Source organism: Sminthopsis crassicaudata, chromosome 5 (genome assembly GCF_048593235.1).
Source record: "Sminthopsis crassicaudata isolate SCR6 chromosome 5, ASM4859323v1, whole genome shotgun sequence".
NCBI classification, from domain to species: domain Eukaryota; kingdom Metazoa; phylum Chordata; class Mammalia; order Dasyuromorphia; family Dasyuridae; genus Sminthopsis; species Sminthopsis crassicaudata.
The window spans coordinates 169,978,830-169,999,554 of record NC_133621.1 but is presented as its reverse complement, the minus strand read 5'-3'; the positions used below and the strand labels follow the sequence as shown (position 1 = coordinate 169,999,554).

General features: G+C 35.5%; 1 protein-coding gene across 5 annotated transcripts in view; it reads right to left on the bottom strand.

Annotated features, from left to right (window-relative positions):
• SFMBT2 (Scm like with four mbt domains 2) overlaps positions 1–20,725 on the bottom strand; it is a 306,285-nt gene that overhangs the window by 248,364 nt on the left and 37,196 nt on the right. For all 5 annotated transcript variants that reach the window (XM_074268736.1, XM_074268741.1, XM_074268739.1 and 2 more), the window contains exons 2-3: positions 9,707–9,859; positions 1,452–1,546 (exon numbers count right to left, since the gene is read on the bottom strand). In XM_074268736.1, the coding sequence (XP_074124837.1) occupies positions 1,452–1,546; positions 9,707–9,779 (168 nt within the window). In that variant the 5' untranslated portion in view covers positions 9,780–9,859. The remainder of the gene's footprint in view (positions 1–1,451; positions 1,547–9,706; positions 9,860–20,725) is intronic.

Here is a 20,725-nt window from a genome sequence, read left to right as displayed (position 1 = left end):
TCTGTGGAGAAGCAATATTAATGATAAGAACTGTTTTCTATGAGTCTGAGCCAATTTACAGTGACTTATAACTAAGTATTTCTAACCACACAAGAATCTTCTGCTTTGACTGCTGAACTTCAGCCACTATGCTTAAAAATATTAACAAGTATATTCAGATTAAAAGTAAACACCCTGACGGAAGGAATAGGCCCAAGAATATAAAAATATAAAAGATAACAGGAAAGAGTAACTCAAGAAAATAAAGCTTTCCATTTCAAAGTCATCATCTGACCTTTTCCATAGCCAAACCACCCAACTACTTTTCCCTCATTAACTGGAAAAAAACCAATAAATCCTGTTATTTAAAATGAACCATATAAAACTCTTAAAATCCAATACACAGGCTTTATTTCAAACCTCTCCCAACAAATGAGTAGTCAAAGAATGTGAACAGTTTTCAAAAGAATTGCAAACTATCAACAACCATATTTTTAAAGATTTCATATTAGTAATAATAAAATACTATTCAAAACAACTCTGAGGTTTTGCCTCATATGCTAACAAACTGACAAAAGATAAAAACAGTTAATATTCTGGGAACTTCGAAGAGATAGCCAAACTAATACATTGATAGTACAGCTGTGGATTCATCTGTCCAACTTGTCTAGAAAACGATTTGGAATTTTGCAACAAAAATGACCCCTCAGCTGCAGAATTTTACTTAGTGCTTACTTGGTGTACAAGATATGTTTATTTGCAGGAGAGGTATTCAGAAATAACTATGATGTAAAAAATAAAAGACATCAATTAAACATTTAAAAAAAAAAGATTATCATAGCCTTTTCCCTAACCCAAAGCTCTGTGTATTCACATAAGAGAAACATACGTAACTGTAGAAAATCAAACTGATTAAATCTGTCTACTTGGTTGTTTTAATAGAGCATCCCTAGAACTATTCACTGAGTTTGTAGACTTTCTGTTTGTCCATATTAATGGCACCTGCCTCAGGCTGTGTGCCCCCAGAGAGCAGGGACAACATCTGTCTAATTTGTTTTTCACAATACCCAGCACATCACCACCTGCAGTCAGTCAACATCTACTGAGTGCCCATCACTGCTAAAATATGTGCTTAGGTGCTGTGAGGTCTGAGAAGATACAGTTATGTGTAAATCAACATTACTTGATGGCAATGAAGAGGATATTACTTTTAAGGATAAGAGAATTCTCTGTGATAGATCTTTTGCAGATAAAACCAAATTTCTCACATTTCCTTGTTAATTTTACTTCTTGAAACAAAAAAAAAAAAGTTTCCTTCCATTCTTTACTCTTCAATAGTTTTTTGTTTTGTTTTGTTTTGTTTTTTTTGCTTCTTGGTCATTGTTTAACATCTCTTTCTGAATTCATCCTTAACCATCCAAATGCAAATCAAGAAGAAAAGGAAAAAAAAAAAAAAGATAGTTTTTACATACATGTTTGAAAGATGTATGAGGGGCAGCAACTGCGCCTGTTTCTTCCAAATATTCACCCCAATTAAAGTCAGGGTCTTCCATGCTTGAACCTTCATCTGTTCAAAAATAAGACAAGATAACATTTAAACCAAAATAAAACACCCCTAAAAATATAAAAATATTAATCCCATAGTGAAATATGTAAAGGAGAATACCAATTCAGGCAGACTAGAAAACTCTTTAATGCAAGAAAAACTGATGCACTAGCTTAGAGGGATTTTGTTGGATTCTGCACATGGCTTTGGTTTGCTGGTTATCAAGATGACTGCTGGGAAAATGAAGCTATAAAGAAATTCCACTTTGAGGTCCTATTAGAGTCAAGGTTTTAATAAGCTTTCTAAAAACAAAACAAGTTGCTCCAGAGTATTTCAGCATCTCACTGACATCTTTGCTGAGCTTCAGTGCACTGATTTGGAAAGCTACTGAATGTAGTAGGAACCAATGAAGCAATTCTGACTTTTTTATTTGCTCCCCTTACTTTATGAATTCACTGAATTCACTATGTGCTTGGCACTACATTGGGTTCTTTGGAAAGTTTTGTAAAATAAAATCAGCTTTTTTTTAGATCATTAAAAAAATCTTCATTTTATGGACAAGGAAACTAAAATAGAAAGATTATGGTCATTTGGCTCAATGAATATTTATGAAAGGTGATGACAATTAATTGTACTAAGTAAAGATTACAGGTTCCACCATTCTTAATGCTACACAATGATGACATTCTCACTAGAAAAAAGAACCTGATTCAAATGACCCTCCAGTCTAATGAAGTTGTGTTACCTAACCCATAACATGACACAAGAAACAAATACATAATGTGGAGCTAAGCCTGACACCACCTAATACCCAGGCACATAGTAGGGGCTTAAATATGATTAAACACATACAACAACTTAGTAATCTTCTTGCCACAAACATAAAATGTTTTTCCAAATTATTTTCATGTTCATTCAGCTTGATAAGTACTATTGTCTTCATACAGGTAAAAGTGAGAAATTTAAGCCTCCTGGTACCTACTAATTTGAAAAAATAGCCAATGTGAATCAAAGGAGAGAGGCAAAAGGTAACCAAGATCATTCTCAACTGTTTTAAAGGAATAAAACAACAAAAGAGCACCGATTCTTACGATTTGGGCTCAAAGCCTACCTCTGACACTGACTACCTCTTTGAGACTCATTCACTCTCCTGGGGCCTCAATAACCTCATCTGTTAAATGAGAGGCTTGGATAAAATGGAGTCTGGAATTACTTTTAATTCTATGATTCTAACTAATATGCTTCCTATAAGATTTTTTTGGGGGAAAATCATTTAATCTCCCTTGGTCCCCCTGATCAGCAAAATAAAGGGTTGGATTAAATGGTCCCTGAAGAGGGTCTCTTTCAACCCTGGATCTGAAAGATACTTTAAAAAAAACCTCTGAAAAAACTGTCTATAAAATCCCCCCTCCCAATATACTACTTTCCTTCTGATTTTGTGGATGTTCTATTTACACAAAAACTTGTTAATTTAATGTAACCAAAATTATCCATTTTGCACCTAACTTGGCTGTCTCTTGTTTTTTCATGGTGTTCACCTACCCATGTCCGATATATGTTCCATGTCCTATTAATTTTCATGTAATAGCTATCTTTATAACTTTCTCTCTAGGTCATGTCATTTTGACCTTATCCTGGTAAATAGCATAAGATATTGATATGTGCCCAGTTTCTGCCATACTGCTTTCCAGTTTTCCCAACAATCTTTACCAAATAATGAATTCTTATCACAAAATCTTAAGTCTTTACACTTATCAACTACAAGGTTATCATATTTATTTGCTGCTATTAATAGTATATCTACTGTATTCCACTGACCTACCTTTCTGCTGATCTAAAATTAAGGCTTGATTTGTTGACCATATGTTACAATAACTGACCAGAAATGTACAAACTTGATCTTTCTCACATTTTAAAATTTATACTCAATATAATACTTCCTGATGAGACCAATAGATTCTATAAAGATTCATCATCAAGAAATTCTAATATAAAGAGCACAAAATATATGCAACATAAGACCACATGAATTCAGAATAAAATTTTGGAGATGATCTATAAATTTCTTAAACTCAAATATTTTATCAAGGAAATTGTGACAGTCTCTTCACCTAGACAAATCAATAAATATTTAGTAAGTGCCTATTATCTACTAAGCATTCCTATTAATATAATGAAAATTCATAAAAAGTCACATTAAGAAAAGTCCATAGAGGGGCAGCTAGGTGGCTCAGTGGACAGAGCACCAGCCTTGAATTCAGGAGGACCCGAGTTCAAATCTGGTCTCAGACACTTAACACTTCCTGGCTATGTGACCCTGGGCAAGTCACTTAACCCCAGCTTCGGGGGGGTGGGGGGGGAAGAATATATATATATTTTGAAGAAAAGCTCATAGTGTCTCAATTTTAAAGAAGAACCAGGACATTAATCAATAGTAATCACTGTAAAGTTTCTTGATTTGAAAGAGCTATTTGAGTGATCAGATTATTAAATTATTAATATAAAAAAGATATCCACTTCCACCTTCCCAAAAGAATTGGGATACATGTGTTTTCACAAAGGGGAAGAAGAAAAAAAAAAAAGTTTAAATGTATTTTATTGTCAAATAAAGATACTTCTAGCATTACAAGATCATAGATATAAGCCAAGAAGGAACCCTGGGGAGTCTAGCCCCTCCCCTAACATTATACATGAGAAATATGAGGTAGACACAGGTCAGATAATTTGCCCAGAGTCACACAGCTACTTAAGTGGCTCAGGTGAGATTCCGGATTCCCAAGATCAGTGCCCCATCGCCTGTACTACACTGCCTCACGTCAAGTTTAATTTTAAAACTACAATATATTCCTGAGTTAAGGGAGTAGGAATGAATGGGCAGGGGTGAAAAAGAAAGAACATGTTTATCCGTCTATACTCTTTTATATTAATGAATAATATTTTATTTGATTAGACGTCAACCCTCAGGCTGTCAATGGGAATTCAATCTGTATAACCTTAAAAAGAAAGAACAGTAAATACTGAGAAAGAAATGATGATCAGCTCCTGATCTTTGGAAAGCTTTCAGAATGACATCAATTGAAATGCTAAGTATGAGCCAGGGGATTAAAAAATAAATAAAGTATCTGAAATTAGGTAATACAAATGGCTTCTCATCTGGAGAGTTTCTAGATGATGTCATTGCTTTTATTTTTTTCCACTTCTTTTTGAAAACTCACTAAGTGTTAACCGGTCACGTTTTAATACAGCACAAAAAAGATTTAGCCATCTCCTGGGAGGAGATAACCTTTGAACATCTCTGTAGATCAGATAAACCTAAGACTTTGAGGAAAAAACTGAGACTTCTCTTCCTGATGAGCATGTTGAGTAGGATTCTCCAAATGGATAAATTATCTGCAACGGTCCTTGAGGCACCTGTTACAGTTTTAGGAAGTCGGCTGAGATTCCTGGGAAAATTCTACTAAAGGCCACTTTTGTAAGTCATAAAATTAAATTAGGGTAGACTGGGGAAGAAAGAACACTGTTGAATCCTATTTAAATCATTTCACAAAACAGGCAATGAATCAATTCAGTACCATATTAAATCCGAAAATGAATAAAGGGTTCAGTTAAAAGATGTAGATTTTCCCTAAGAGTCTTGATTTCTTCCTTCTCAAATGGAAAAAAATGCAATAAATACAATGGTTGGTATGTTCTCATCACTGAAGAAGGAAAAAAAGAAAAAAAGAAAAAAGAAAAAAAAAAAAGAAGAAGACAGGTCCCTTATTCATCCTACACTCCCCCAGTCTGAATTTACATCAACGTTTTATCTACAGACTTCATCAGGAAATTACATTTATTGTGTCTGTAAAAATAATGTCAAGAAATCCATTTATCACCATGTCAGAATATTGTTTTGCTTGCTTTTATCACATAGAAATTGAAGGAGCTGAGAATTCCCAGAAATTGTGCTTTGGTATATTTCCTTCTTTGTGCTTCTTGTAATAATGCTGTCAATTTTGTCTGCTGGAGAGGGCTTCAGTTCCTAGACTACCTCATCTATTTGTACTCATTCCAAGCACGTCACCTGTGTTCACAGGATGAGGAGTAATTTTATGTTGTGCCTATTTCATTTACAGGACGTGGGTGTCAGTTATTGATCCTCACTATTATTTGAGCTTTCTTAAGGAAAAGAGACCAGGACAGGAGAGGAAAAGAGCTTGTTAATGAGACTCCAAGTCCATTGTTTTAACTTGAAGTTCTGCTTCAGAAAAACCAGCACTGTCAGGAATCACAGCAGTTATATGACCAGCAACAGGCAGAGAGATACACATGGGAGAGACACGAGGACAGATCTTCTTCCCAAGATTTTGTTTGAAAAGGACTATATTTCTTGCAGGATTGCAGGAAATAAATCATGTGATAACAAAGAAGAAAAGCTAGAAGTGACATTTGGTCTTCTAAGTTATCCCCCCACCCCTCCAAAAAATATCAGAAGTTTGGGATCATTTAAACCTAGCTAAATGTTTGCTTAAAACAGCTGTACGTGGATGCACAATATTGGTTTGTCATATTCCATAGACCACCAGACAGGCTCTAATTGACATATGGACAGTATTCATTTATTAAAGAATCCTATTAAATAATGAACAAACTTTCTAAAGATGGCTTCCAAATTGAAAGGGGTTCTTTTTTTATTAACAAATGTCAAACTTTAATACTTTTTGTGTTAATGTATTCTCAAGAAGGACTGAGACATCCAGGAAGGCGACATGTGAGTAAGTTGGATTTAAGTGAGGGAGGGTATATCTCACTAAGTCTGACTGGTTTTTTTACTCCTCCTAGTGATACACCTATTTTTACTTTCACAAAGCCTCTTTTTTTGTTGGAAAAGCCACTAAAAGTTCCCCTGATGCAACTGTGAATGCAGAACAATAGGAAACACTCCTAAGAATCAAGAATCCATATCCTTAGAATATTAAATACAGCATAAATTATGAGGATATGTTGTCATAGTGGATTGAGCACTGGCCTTGAGAATCAGAAAAACTTTTTTTTTTTTTCACATGATTCCTTACGCATGTCATTCAATCACTTAGCCTCAGTTTACTTCTCTATAAAATAAGAGGGTTTTTGTGAGGATGAAATAAGATAAAAGCACATTTGCAAACCTTAAAGCCTATATTATATCCATGTTTTTAAAGCAATACACCAAGAATAACCCGAGAGGAGGAAAAAGCTGCCGACAGAACCATGACCTGACCCATAAACCATGTCAGAACAGACTTTTCTTGAACAGAAGGCTGACCTCAAGTAGAAGAAGTATAATATTTCTAACATGATACCATAATTAACAAATAGAAGAAAGCACTTTAGGCAGAAGGAAACAGTTAAGGTTTCATAGAAGTGAAAATCCAATGCTTAGTTGGCTTCTGAAGATTTTAGAAAACTTCTCATGGAAGGGGGCCCAGCTCCAAGAGGGTAGTCTGGAGACGATCTGCGAAGCAAGATATAGTCAAAGCCAAAAGCTTTAAGAGCTGAAAACCATTACACTCAGCAAGCACCGAAAAAAAAAAAAAAAATACTTTACTACCTGTCTTTAAAGACCCCTCATTTACTAGAGGATAAACCCAGAGAAATAATAATAATAATAATGTTAATAATTAACACATGTAGAATGTTTACTATGTGCCAGATGCTGTGCTAAGCACTTTATAATTATTATCTCATTTGGTCCTCACAACTATTATTATTCTTTTTTTTAAATCATGTCTCATTCTTCCTGACTCTATTTGGAATTTTCTTGGCAAAGACACCGGAGTAGCATGTCATTTCCTTCTCCAGCTCATTTTACAGATGGAGAAACTGAGGCAAACAGGGCTATATGACTCGTCCAGGATTTGAACTCCAGAAGAGGAGTCTTCTTCCTCCATCTCCGGCACCCTATCTCCTGCACCATCTGGCTGCCTCACAACAACTAAGAGGAAGATGTTATTATTATTCATTTTATAGATGAGGAAATTGCAGCAAATAGGTTAAGTTATTGCCCAGGATCACACAACTCTGAGCTGTATTAAATTTAGTTTTTTCTGAGTCCAGGCCCAGCCTTCTATTACTGCATAGGAGTGGGAAGCTTAGAGGAGTTCAAGAAAAGCTTCCTATAAATTGGAGCCTTTCCTAGAACTAAAGAGTGTTTATAAAAACAAAACAAAATACTAATGAGATATTCAACTTTTGTCATTCCTAAAGTTTAGGTCTAAAAGGAATTCTTCTAGAGATTTCTAGAGAGGAATTTTTCTCCACTTGGGTTTTCTCACTTCAACAACTCCACAGCATGGGTAAATGTTAAACAATCAGCTTAAAAAAAAAAAAAAAAAAAAAAAAAAAAAAAAAAAAAAAGTGCCACAATAAAATTTATCAGTATTATTAAAACTTTATCTACCACTTTCTTACTTATCTAGAAAGTCAACAAAACAATAAAGAACAAGCTCCTTTGTATATATCCATGATGTAAATTGTCATACTGAAAATTTAACAATATGCTGGACAAATCATTAGCTGGTTCCAAAATGGTCCTACTTCAGAGGTTGTTTCAGACCTTTATTTTAATCAGCCACAGTCCCTCTGAATCTGAATCACATTAGCTGTCCCTTTCATCTTTTTTTGTCTTTTGTGAAAATTTGAGAATCTTTTGTCTTTATGTCACTGACAAATCTGTTCAGCAGGATCCATCCAAGACAAAGCCTTAAAACATGTCATTAGACTTCCCTGTAAGTTGACATTGATCCATTTAATCAACACTCATTCAGAAACCTCATTTCCTGGGCTATTTGCCTTTCACATAGTCTCTTCATCTTGTCCATAAGAATTTCATAAAACAGTCTTGTCACATGTCTTGCTGAAATCCACATACCACTTTCTCAAAGCACTTCCTTAATCCAACAATATAAAGATTTCATCAAAAAAAGAGTGAAGTTACTTATTCTTGGTAAACAAACCCATGCTGGAGCCTAATGATCCCAAATGTCTACAAGCCATTCATTTCTCTTCCAAGATTTTTCTAGGGATAAAGTCAAGATTATAATCTATAATTTTCATAGCAGAACTGGAAATGACCTTGAGGGTCATGTAGTCCAATTATCAGCAATACATCTGCCTTATTCTACAGAAGCGAAAACTGGACTCCAGGGTGACATAGCCAAGATTCAAATTAATAGCTTATTCTTTCAATACTGTATCACTCTGCTGTCCAGAACCCACCTTTTTAAAAACCAGAACAATATGTACCTGTTTCCAGCCTTCTGAATCCTCATTCATTCTCCACAATTATATAGAGAAAAAATACTGGCACCAATTCAGTGGGCTCATCTACAAGTTCATTCAATATTCTGAGATATAATTTGTCTAAACCACCACACTTTTACTTACAAATAGTCAGGTGTTCTATTACTATTTCATCATCTAGCCTTGGCTTAAATTTCCCCTCTAAATAATCTTGAGGAAGACAGAACCAAAATAGAAATTAAGTAATTATCTATTTTCTCTCTGCTGTCTTATCATTATACCAATCCATTCTTAAAAGTAAACCCAGCTCTCTGGAAATTCTATTTGCTCTGAACATACCTTTAAAAATAGGTGCTTTTGATTGTCCTAAAACCTCAGTTCATTCTTGACTTTAGTCTTCCTAAAACTGTTCCCTTAGCTCCATACCATTTATCATTAATATGAAAAAATGTTACAATTCAATTGAAGACTTTTTCCTCTTAGATTACATGGAAGGTAAAGGAGAGGAACAACAAGGAAAGGAGATTCACTGAAAATTTTGCAACTTTTAAATTTCTTATAAATTATTATAAATAAACTTTTCATGTTAGGTATTCTTGGAGCTGGGAGTGACGGTCATGTCACTAATTTTTAATGTCAGCTTGCAAAATTCTAATGACATACTTTAAGAAATATGAAAGTAAAGCATCCAAAATGTGCAATATATGGGCTTGAAAAAGACTGCTCAACTGAGGTATATAAAACTAAAATTACCTTCCTCCCATTCTGCCAAAAACAGAACAAATTAAATAAAGATAGATAGTTAAATAAATATGTAAATTGATGGATAGATGAATGAATGAATGAACAAACGAATGGATGGACAGACAAATATGACAATGATTTTGTAACTCAAAGATTAAAATGAATAAATGAACTCACCTGAATCATATTCATTGTTACCATTGGCTGGACTGTTACATTTCTCCAATGACAAATGTGAAGTCTCTTGCATGTTGGAAACCAAGGACACACTGCTCTCCACTCAAGGAAAACTATCTTCTGCTTCCTATTTCATCCTGTAGGAAAAGGTTCCTAATAAAAAATAAAAATAAAAAAAAACAACACTCAGAACAACAGAGTCACATATTAGGACATGTTCATTATGTCACCATATTTCCTCTTTCTCTAAAAGAGACAATCATGTCCTACTGTATTTTTATTATGACTATTAAAATTTAAAGGATTCTGACTAATGAAGGCATCAGGAATCCTGGGGTTATTTCATTATTTCATTAAATCAAAACAGAGCAAAGTCCATCATTACTTCACTTTTAGAATTGACTGGCATCATCTTATCAAGAGGTGATTCACACTGCTCAAAATACAGGCAGTTGGTAGACAGCGTCCAGTTTGGAGTCAGGAAGATTACTAGAAGCAAGACCCCAGCCAGTCACTCAGTAAAATGTGTATCATCTACCTCAAAAGACTGCTATCAGATCAACGAGATCATATGTCAATAATATTGCAAACCTTAAGGCAAAATAGAAATGTGAGTTATTACTATTGTTGCAATGGAGGAGCTGACCAATGAGGGCTTGGTTCTACTCTCCCTGGTTGATATTAAAGTGAATGGGAAATATTTTCTCCAACCACATGGCAACCTAGTGACGGAAGGGCAGGTACAATGTCTGAAGGAGAAGGGATACTGAGCACAGATACAGAAAGATTCATCTACTCCTCCCTCAACCTCTTTACAACTGTCTGCACCATGTCTGTCCATTTAGAAGCTCACGATCTATCTTTTGCCTCTCGGCATCCCCAGCACTTACCACATTGAGCTTAATAAATGGTTTACTATCTGATTAACTATCTTGCTCTCCACTTGCTCAATGGTCTAATTCTTTTGTGCTTATTCTTTCCCGTGAACAAGCATCCCGAGATGCAAGTGCTTAAGTGACCCATGAGTCAGAAACAGCTATCAGAGAGATCCCACCGATAACTGGAGTTGATAGCAGCAGGAACAACCAAGTCCGTTAAGGGATCCAGCCCGTTCACCACCAAACAACTCTGCTCTGTGCTCAGCCCAGCGGTAGCCCGGCCCATCTGTCAGGCCCTTCAGGAAGGCTTGGAGGAGCCAGAGAACAACCAGTTCTTCGATTACAACCAGGGGGGGCTCCTCCAAGGGGGAAAAACCACTTCCAAAGCCAAGAGATGAGGGTCACTCCTCAGCCCCACATCTCCACACAAGTTTGTACTTTATGTTGGCCCTGGGATTGTCAAGAACAGGGAGCTTTTGTGCTATACCATCTCAGTGAATATCATCTTACAAAAGCTATTTGTTGTCCAATGGGTGGTCAGTACAGGCAAGTATACCCAATGGGGACCCAAGATTATCAGAAGTCTCCAATCACTCAGAGTTATCCCTAGAATTTAGAAGAAAGTGGTAAGATTTCCCCCTGGAAACAATCTGCCAGTAAGAGAGTGGAAGGGAAGGGAGGGAGGAAGAGTAAGCCCAGGGGAGGAGAGGTGATACATTATAACAACAATTATTATTAACTCAGCCAAAATTTAAAAGAAGAGTCATAGTTGATTTCACAGACAACCAGTTTCAATGTCAGCTCGGTAAAGCTAGGGAAGCCACAAAAAACAAAAAAAAAAAAAAAAAAAAAAGGAAAAGAATCTGGTTTTTTCCTCCTTTAATAGCTGATAATTATATGGTATTTTATAGTTTGCAAAAGCCCTATATATTTATTTTTCATCATTTGATCTTCTCAATTACCCTGTTTAGTAGTAAATGCTGCAAGGACCGGGATCTCTTATTTCTGAGACATCTAGAGAAGAAAGGTGATTTGCTCTTGATCGCACCTCTGAGAATGGGTCTGTTTTATTTTAAAACCAAGTGTTTATCAACTGATTGCCTTTTCGCCTTTATCACACTGGTTTTTCTTTAATTACAAAAAAGGTTCACCAAGAAATGACTAGGAAGTCATTTCATGACTAGGAAGTTCCTAGAGAAGAGTTTTATATGTGATTTTTCTTTAAACAGAGAAAAAGAGAAACAGTTATGGACAGAAGCTGATATTTTCATCATAATGTCGACGTTGTTTCATTTTAATGCTCCCTGAGCTGTCCACTAGTGCAAAAGTCAATAAAATGGGAGTCAAGTACATAGAACAGAAGAATGACCAGCACAATAAAATTCCCAAAGTACTTGTGTAAGCCGCCACTAAACATTAGCATAAGAGAAACTGTATGTGCACTGTATGTGGAATTATGCTATTTGCTCTGTCTAATCATTTCAGTCATTTCTGATTCCTCTTAACCTCATTTTGGGATTCCAGGGACCAGTTCTGAACTCATGAAGAGGAGTCTTCCTGGTTCCAAGCCTAAGCTTTATCCACAAAGTACTGAGCAATGTAAAGATTCAGTTCTTGTCCTTCACAAAGTAGTCTAACACTGACAACGTGAATATCTGCCCCAAAAGCATAAGCTCACTTTATTCACAATCCCAGAGGCATTATTATTTAAAAAAAAAAAAAAAAAAAGTCTGAGTCTACAATTACAAATTAATCACTTAATGAGCTCCATTTCTAAATCACAAGTCACTTGACCCTGTCTGCCTCAGTTTCCTCATCTGTAAAAATAAGCTGGAGAAGGAAATGTCAAACTATCCCACTATCTTTGCCAAGAAAACCCAAATGGGATCATGAAGAGTTAGACATAACTAAAAACTACTTAAACAACAACTTTCCCGAACAATTAGTTCCTAAATATCATTAATTAAAAGGAAACTGCCTTAAGGACAGATGGGTTTAACAGAGGACATTCATATCCACAGTACTGGGAACAGAAAATATTTACTCTGGGAATCCTAAATCTCTGAATCACTCAGATGCCGATGGGGCAAAATTACATTCTCCCCATTGCATTCCCCTACCATTTACATATATATGTGGATGTTTTGTTAATCATACCTTTCACCAAAAAATCCCTTTAGGGAACAAGTTCCAAATTAAAACATTAGCTAAAGTAAAACATCAGCTAAAGCATTTTAATATAGCATATATACATATATTTAAAGTTCTAAGATAGCACCCTATTGGGGAAGATCTATTTTAAAAACTGCAGACTGGGCAACAAGCTGATATCTTTACGCCAGGAAGGAGAGAACAACCTGGGACCCTCCCTGAGAACTGTCAGAGATGGAAGGAGTCTGCACCCAATCCTCAGTAAAAGGTCATTCATTTTTCACCTGAAGACCTTAAATGAGGTAAACCTGCCTTTCCCTGAAGTAGCACATTCCACTTTTGAATAGCTGTACTTTCCTTCCTAACATCAGGATTAAATCCGCCTTTCTGCAACCTCCACCCTGGGCTCCTACAACTATCCTCCCAGGCCAAGCAGAGCATGTTAAAAGCCTTTACATAATTGAAGGCAGCCTCCTTCCCCAAGTCTATTCTTTTGCCAGCTAAAAATCCCCAGCTCCTTTGACCTTCTATTCTCCCTATCTCTTGACCACTACATAGGATATGACTGGATTTCCTTCACTAGCCATGATAATAGACTGAGGTATATGAGAGGTCTTGCAGAGACCCCCTGGGATTAAAGAAAATGATCATGATTGACTGGATTCACCTCTCATTGACATACTCCACCACCCCAATGGAGAGCATGAGTTACCTGCTCAGCCTTCCTATAATCAAAATGCAGAGCAAGAATAGAGCAGCCATAATTTGGATAAACCAGTACAGTCAAGGGGTTTGGAAATTTCCTCATTCCAAAACTGTGCAGTTTTCATCAACTCTGCCTACAGTTACTCCCCCAAGAGGCTAGAACCCTCCACATCAAGTGCCCAGATAAAACCCAGCTTGCCAAGACTCTAATTTCCTATATTTTTTGTATTATTTTTTCTTTTTAAATTTTTGACCCTTTTTTTTAATTAAAGCATTTTATTTTTCCAAATACATATAAAGAAGGTCCTTTGCAAAATCTTAGGTTCCAATTCTTTCCTCTTCCTTCCCCAGCTATTTTTCTATTATTTCCTTTTTTTTTTATTTCCTTAAATTTAAAAATGCTGCATTCCTTCATTAACATCAAATGTCCAGGTACAAAGGGCCTGTCATTAATAATAAAATTTTAATTCCCTATATTGTTCTACAATTTTCTATTTTCCTTAAATTTATTTTCTATAAGTTTTCCTACTCTCGTATTTCCTATTTTCCTCACATTTAAGAATCAATGGTACTGTCCATTACACTACATATTATATGTCCTCACTAGTATCCTTGGGATAATAGAGTGTATGGGAAAAACACTAAGGTTATTGGGTAAGTCACTGTGACTTGATCAATCAAGAGATATTTTAATGAGTGTCCACCTCCTGAGGAACAATATATTCTGCATCTTAAGCACTGCTGGAGATATAAATCAATATAAAAGGCAGCACTTAACCTTTATAAGCAATAGGGGCAATTAACTAGATCATAGTGGTGAACTACATTATGATCTATACTTCAGAAGGAAAAGGGAAGTTGTGGTTGGATACAAAGGAGACCAGGGGCTTCCCACCAACCCCTAAAAATTCTACTAAGTTGCCATTCTATATGAGTGACACGACCCTACCAATGTTTTCCCCTGGAAAACAACTGAGTAGTAATATGAATTGGAGAGAGGAAGGGAAGGAGGGAACAGAGAATACTTTAAAAGATGCTGCTATAACAATGTGGGAAGCAGGAAGAGTATTTAATAAATTATGGAAGAAAAATAAAAAAAAAAAAAAATAATGATATGGTGCTTCGGTTTCCAAAGAATTTACCCAATAACCACCCTGTAAAATAGGCCATACACATATCATTATGTCTACTTCTCATTCAAGGAAACAGAGACTATTAGTATATCTGATTTCCAATGCAGTGTTCCTAACCGATAAACAGCTTTCCTTTACTCTTCCCTTGTACTAAGGAAATACTAATCAAGTCCACCATTGATTACAATATAAAAGAAATTAGTGACATAATCTTCTCTTAGTCTTTTTCCCTTAAGGGTGTCTTTGGCACTCATTTTACCTAGCTCTCACTTATATTCCTTTATCTAATCAATGTTTATTATACTATGCTCATCAAAAAACATATAACTTTTTAGGAAGCAGAGGTCCACAAATAATATAATATATCTATACCTTCCAAATGCCCCAAAACAGAAAGTCCTGAAATTAATTCTTGGGAAGGAATACAAAGGAGCTTATGTGAAAGTTTCTGATACAGCTAAAAATGTCTTTATATCTTCATAAGGGATTTCTCCATGATGTGGGAACTATGTAATCCCACCTCCTCCTCAAAGGCTAATTTAGTTTGTCCTTAAAAAAGGTATTTCCAACATTTTATATATATTGGATTTAACATATTTTTAACACGTTCAACATATGGATTACTTGCCATCTAGGGGAGAGGGTAGGGGGAAGGGGAAGAAAATACGGAACACAAGGTTTTGCAATGGTCAATGTTGTCAAATTATCCGTGCATGTGTTTTTGTTTTTATAAAGCTTTTTATTTTCAAAACATATGCACGGATAATTTGACAACATTGACCCTAGCATAGTCTAGTGTTTCAAATTGTCTCCTCCTTCCCCCCTCTCCTAGTAGGAATGCACATGTTTTGAAAATAAAAAGTGAAATTTAAAAAAAAAAAAAAAAAAAGGCAGTTAGAGGATGCAGTGGAGAGAGCCCTAGTCCTTGGAATCAGGAGAACTTGAGTTCAAATTTTACTTAACACTAACTAGCTGTGCAAGACTGTACAAATCATTTAACCCCAATGACTTCTCTTCCCCCCCCCCAAAAAAAAGGTATTGGAAACTTTCCTCTAAACAGCTTCCTGGTGACCCAGTACAAAAAGCCATCCCCCAAAGAATTAGGAATGTCTTCCTCAATCTTAAAAACCACATCACAGAGATCCATGAATCAAAGTCATATTCCCAAACAGGATTATCAATCAGAACAAGACTCCTTAAAAGCCCATCAAGTCCAACCCCTTCCCTTACAGATGAGATAACTGAGGTACAGGAAGGTCTGGCTTTGCTAAGAACACTCAGCTAGTGTTTTGAGTTAGGATATGAAATCAGGTCCTTCTTATTCCAAGTCTAACACCCTATTATCCACGATGTTGTCAAGCTGCTCTTTGCAGAATGTGAATTTTAACCCTTTGCAGCATCCACACCAATTTCTTCCATCACCACTCCTTGCTTCCTTCCTCCACAGCTTCCATAAGGTTCTGGCTCAGTCCAAGATCCCATCATGACCCTTTTTCAGACGCTCTTCTTTATGGAATCTCGAATCATTCAAATATGTTTTTGCTCAAAAGAGTCCAATTCTTTTTCAACAGGGTCAGGCACAATGAGGCTTGGCTGTTGGCTTCTGGGGGACCTCCTCCTGCCCAAAGAACTCTGCCCCACTGTAGCTGGGTCGGGTGGTACATTTTTTTTCCTTTGAATTCTCTGGCAATTTTGTTTTCCATAGCTAAGCTTGTAGAGCCCATTCCTCAGGCCTATGATTGATAATAAGTAAAAGGAAGGTTAAAAAGTTCACCTCTGACTGCCAGTCCTCAAATGGCACTGCTGCTGGACCATTACAGCCAAATGTAGGGATGTTCAGAAGAAACCCTAACTCACATTAGATATGTGTTTAAGAGACAACATGTACATTTAGAAAGATAGAAAAGTCTTCAACATTTGTGAAGAGAAGGGAACATGATATAGAAGGGTATGCAGATTAATGGGACTGAGATAAAGAAGGAAAAACATCTATATATATATACATTATCTACATCTAGACATATATGTGCATATATCTATATAACTACATCTAGATATAGATAGATAAATGATAGATGGATGTGAGATCTAGTTGGAAAGATGAATTTTTCAGCCAAGATCAGGTTTAAAAGGTCTTCCTGTATCTTATGGAAAGAGAAAGGTTTGAGTAAAAATGCCCTTTTCTAAGTTTGCATTTTTAAGTAGTTTACTTGTTAATTTTTAAATTGTTTTAGTTTCTTTTGTTGAATAAAAATAAAACCTGCTATGACTGAAAATTCAATAAATATTTGCCTTTAAAATTCCTAGTTGCACATCCTAATGAAATGTGCAATATAAGCTCTATCTCTATCATTATTTACTCAAAAATTTCGTAATCTTCAGTATTTTCCACTGCTAGTGAAAATTTGCCTTCCCTCCATCCTCCATTCCTCAACCTTCAACCAAGTGGCACATCATCAGAAAGAGTGGAAGGACTTGAATTTACTTCCTAATTTGCTATACTACCAGTGGGATAGTGGGAAAGTCATCTAATATCCTGAGCCTCAATTTCTCCATATGTAAAAAAATGAGGAAAGTTGAGTTGTCTGCCTCCAAGTCTCTCCACATTGAGAGACTTTCCTGCTATCGTTTTCAGTGTTCTAAGGTAAATATTAAAATTGATTTATATTCCCTAAGTAAAACAAAATTGAAAAAGTAAATCTGTTGAGGAAGAGAGAGGGCATGGGGGTGAGAGACAGGGAAAAATCAAGAATTACAAATATAACATTGGGAGATTATCTGTCATTATGCATTCTGGTTTTAGTATGGATAATCAAGAGTGAATAATTAAGAGCCTGAAACACACTTATTTATCAGTCATAAATTCTAGGATTTCTTGTAAGTTATTCCTATCAGTGATGAGACAAAAACCTTGAGGGGAAAAAAAATACTGAACCTGATATGGACAGCAAGGTGATTCACATGAAATCTTACTGAATAATGGAATTTTATGGCAATTTTTTTAAAAGTTCACTTAAAAATAATCATCAGCCATGTCTAGAATATTTTTTCAACTATCCACTGAATGAAAAAATAAAACATTCACCACTGTCAAAAAGAAAAGAAAAAGAAAAACACTAGTAAAAAATTTTCACTGGAAAAAATAAAATGCCAAGAACAGGAAAGTTTCCATAAATTTAACTAATAATGAATCTACTAAATATAAGTGGCAGACATGACACTAAAAAGAGCTGAACATTTTATTATTCCTTGATGGTTCTGATGCACAAATCAGTGCAGAAAAACTAATCTGGGATATTTTGACTTGTTTTGTTTATTTGAGGCATTAATTTAAGTGTAAGTCATTACTTTCCAGAAGAACTCATGGGTAGCAATAAAAATATCATAGAAAAATACAACTTCCTTAGTAGTTTAATTAAACTTATTTTAAAAATTAAGAATGAGAGGTAAAGGGAAGGAGGGGGAAGAGAGAGAGGGATGTTTAGAGGGAACCCTACTCACGTTAGATATGTGTTAAAAAGAAACTAAGTACATTTAGAAAGAAATCAAATCCTTTACATTTGTAAAGACGAGGGTAAGGAAACAGGATATAGGTGGGGTAGAGAAGGCATGTAATTAATGAGATATTAATGGGATAAAGAAGGAACACATAAATTTGGAAAAGGGAAGATAGCCAGAATAGGTGGGTAAATTTCAAACTCTCCGGATTTCCCCCACAAACAGAATAAATTTGCGCCTCAGGGTGATCATAGGTGAAAATTCAAGAAGACTTGGGAGAGAACAGGGGTCCTCTAGATACAATCCAAGGAGATTGGAAGAAAGGCCCAGGGACAGTTTTAACCAGAAGTGCAAACACCTCTGGGCTAGCTCCACAGAAACACCAAGTGGAGAGCTTGTGGCTGGAGCCTCAGCAGGAACCACAGAGAGTTTCACCTTCTGGAGTGTGTGTGCAGGGTCGGAGTCTGTGTCTGGGAAGAGACCCCAGCCAGACAGGGCTGTGCTGCTGAGATGTGGCCTTGGGCGAGAAGGACACACAATGAGTGCAGAGGCACTTGCAGGAAGGGGAGCTCTTGGTTTGGGGTTCCCTGGTCAGAGGGGAAGAGCAGTGAAAGGCTCTGAGAAGTCAGAGACGCCATCTCTCCCTCTCCCTTCTAGATTAGAGATGCTTACACTAATACCTCTTATTTAAAAAAAAAAAAAAGAATCAGCAAAGAAAAAAGACCTCTACAACAGAAACACACTACAAAAACAGGGAAGACCAGGGTTTATCTTCAGAGACACCGAAGTAAAAAAAGCTTCTACCCCAAAGAATAAGGTGAAATGGTTCTCTACACAGAGAGAACTTATCAAAGAATTCAAAAAAAAAAGGAATTTAGAAGTCAAATGAGACATTGAAGAAAAACTTAAAATAATAAAAATAAAAATAATAATAAAACTCCCCCCAAAAAAATTATGAAAAAAATTAGCTAACTACAAAAGAAGATATAGAGTCTCAAAGATGAAAATAACTCTGAAAATCAGAACTGGGCAGCCAGTGAAATTATGAGAGACCAAGAAAAAACAAAACAGATTATAAAGGGTGAAAAAATAGAACAGAATGTGCAATATAAGAAAAATGACAGATTTGGAAAACAAATCAAGATGAGAAAATATAAGAAGCATTGGACTGTCTGAAAGTTGTGACCAAAAAAAAAAAAAAAAAAAAGACCTTGACACAATAATGCAAGAAATAATCCAAAAAAATTGTCCTGGAATGACAGGGGAAAGTAGAAATAGAAAAAAATCCATCGATTACCACCTCAAAGAGATTCTGTGTAGAAAACACATAGGAATATTACTGCCAAATTTCGAAACCCCTAGATCAAAGGGAACATTTTGCAAGAAACAAGAGAAAAAAAAAAAAAAAAAACAATTCAAATATGCTAGAGCTACAATTAGAATTGTACAGGACTTAGCAGCAGCCACAATAAAAGATCACAGGTCCTGGAATAATATCTACTGACAATCAAGAGAACTAGGCCTGTGGCCAAAAATATCATATCCAGGAAAATTATCTATAACAATGAAACAAGAAAAAAATGGACATTCAATGAACTTGCAGATTTCCAGGTCTTTCTATCCACCAAACCAGGATTTAACAGAAAATTTAACACATAAGAACTAATATCAAAGAGCAATTTCAAGGAACTCAACATGGATAAATTGGGGTTTTTTTATATGGGAAATTTATAACATGTTAAAGTTGACATCTAACACTACAACAGCTCAAAAGAAAAATTGGGGTAGAGTTAAGGTAAAAATAAAAAATAAAAATTATGTCATATTACCTCAAGGGAAGAGGAAGAATAGACACAGAAGTGTTAGAGAGGGGAGGAAGGTTGTAGTTCTGAAAATACCACATCAGGAATGGGTTAGACAACACTACATATGTACTCTGAAGGGTATAGCACCCTCCAAAATCTATAGAGATAAGGGAGGAGAGTTGGGTGAATGGGGAAGCTAAGGATAAGGGAAGGAGACAAGAGAGGAATCCATGGGTGGAGAGAAGGTAAATAATATCTAGGCAAGTTAGAAGCAGAATTAATGCAAAGGCTCAGCAGAGCTAAGAAAGATATGTGTGTGTCTGTGTGTGTATCTACATATGTGTATATAAATACATCCTTTCTTAACTATATATATATATATAGATATATATATATATATATAGATATATATATATATATATCTATATCTATCTATCTATCTATCTATCTATATATATATATATATATATAGGGTGGTGGAGGGAATGAAAGGGGGGAAAAAAATAAAGTAAAAAAAATTGAAAAAAAAAAAAAAAAAAAGAAAATCATTGAACTAATAAATAAAATTAGGAGATGGTTAGGGACAGAGGGAAGAACAATAAAATAAACATACCATAAGTTCATTTGACTTTTAAAAGGAAGAAAATCAAATTACTGATATCAAAAATAAAAAGGCTGATGCACCACCAATGAAAATTAAGTTAAAAAATTATTAGGTGCTGTGCCTACTTAAATGCCAATAAATTGTTGTGACAGTAACTGAAATGGATGAATATATACAAAAATTGACATTTCCATGTTAAGAGAACAGGAAACAGAATACTTAAATAATTCTATCTTAGAGAGGAA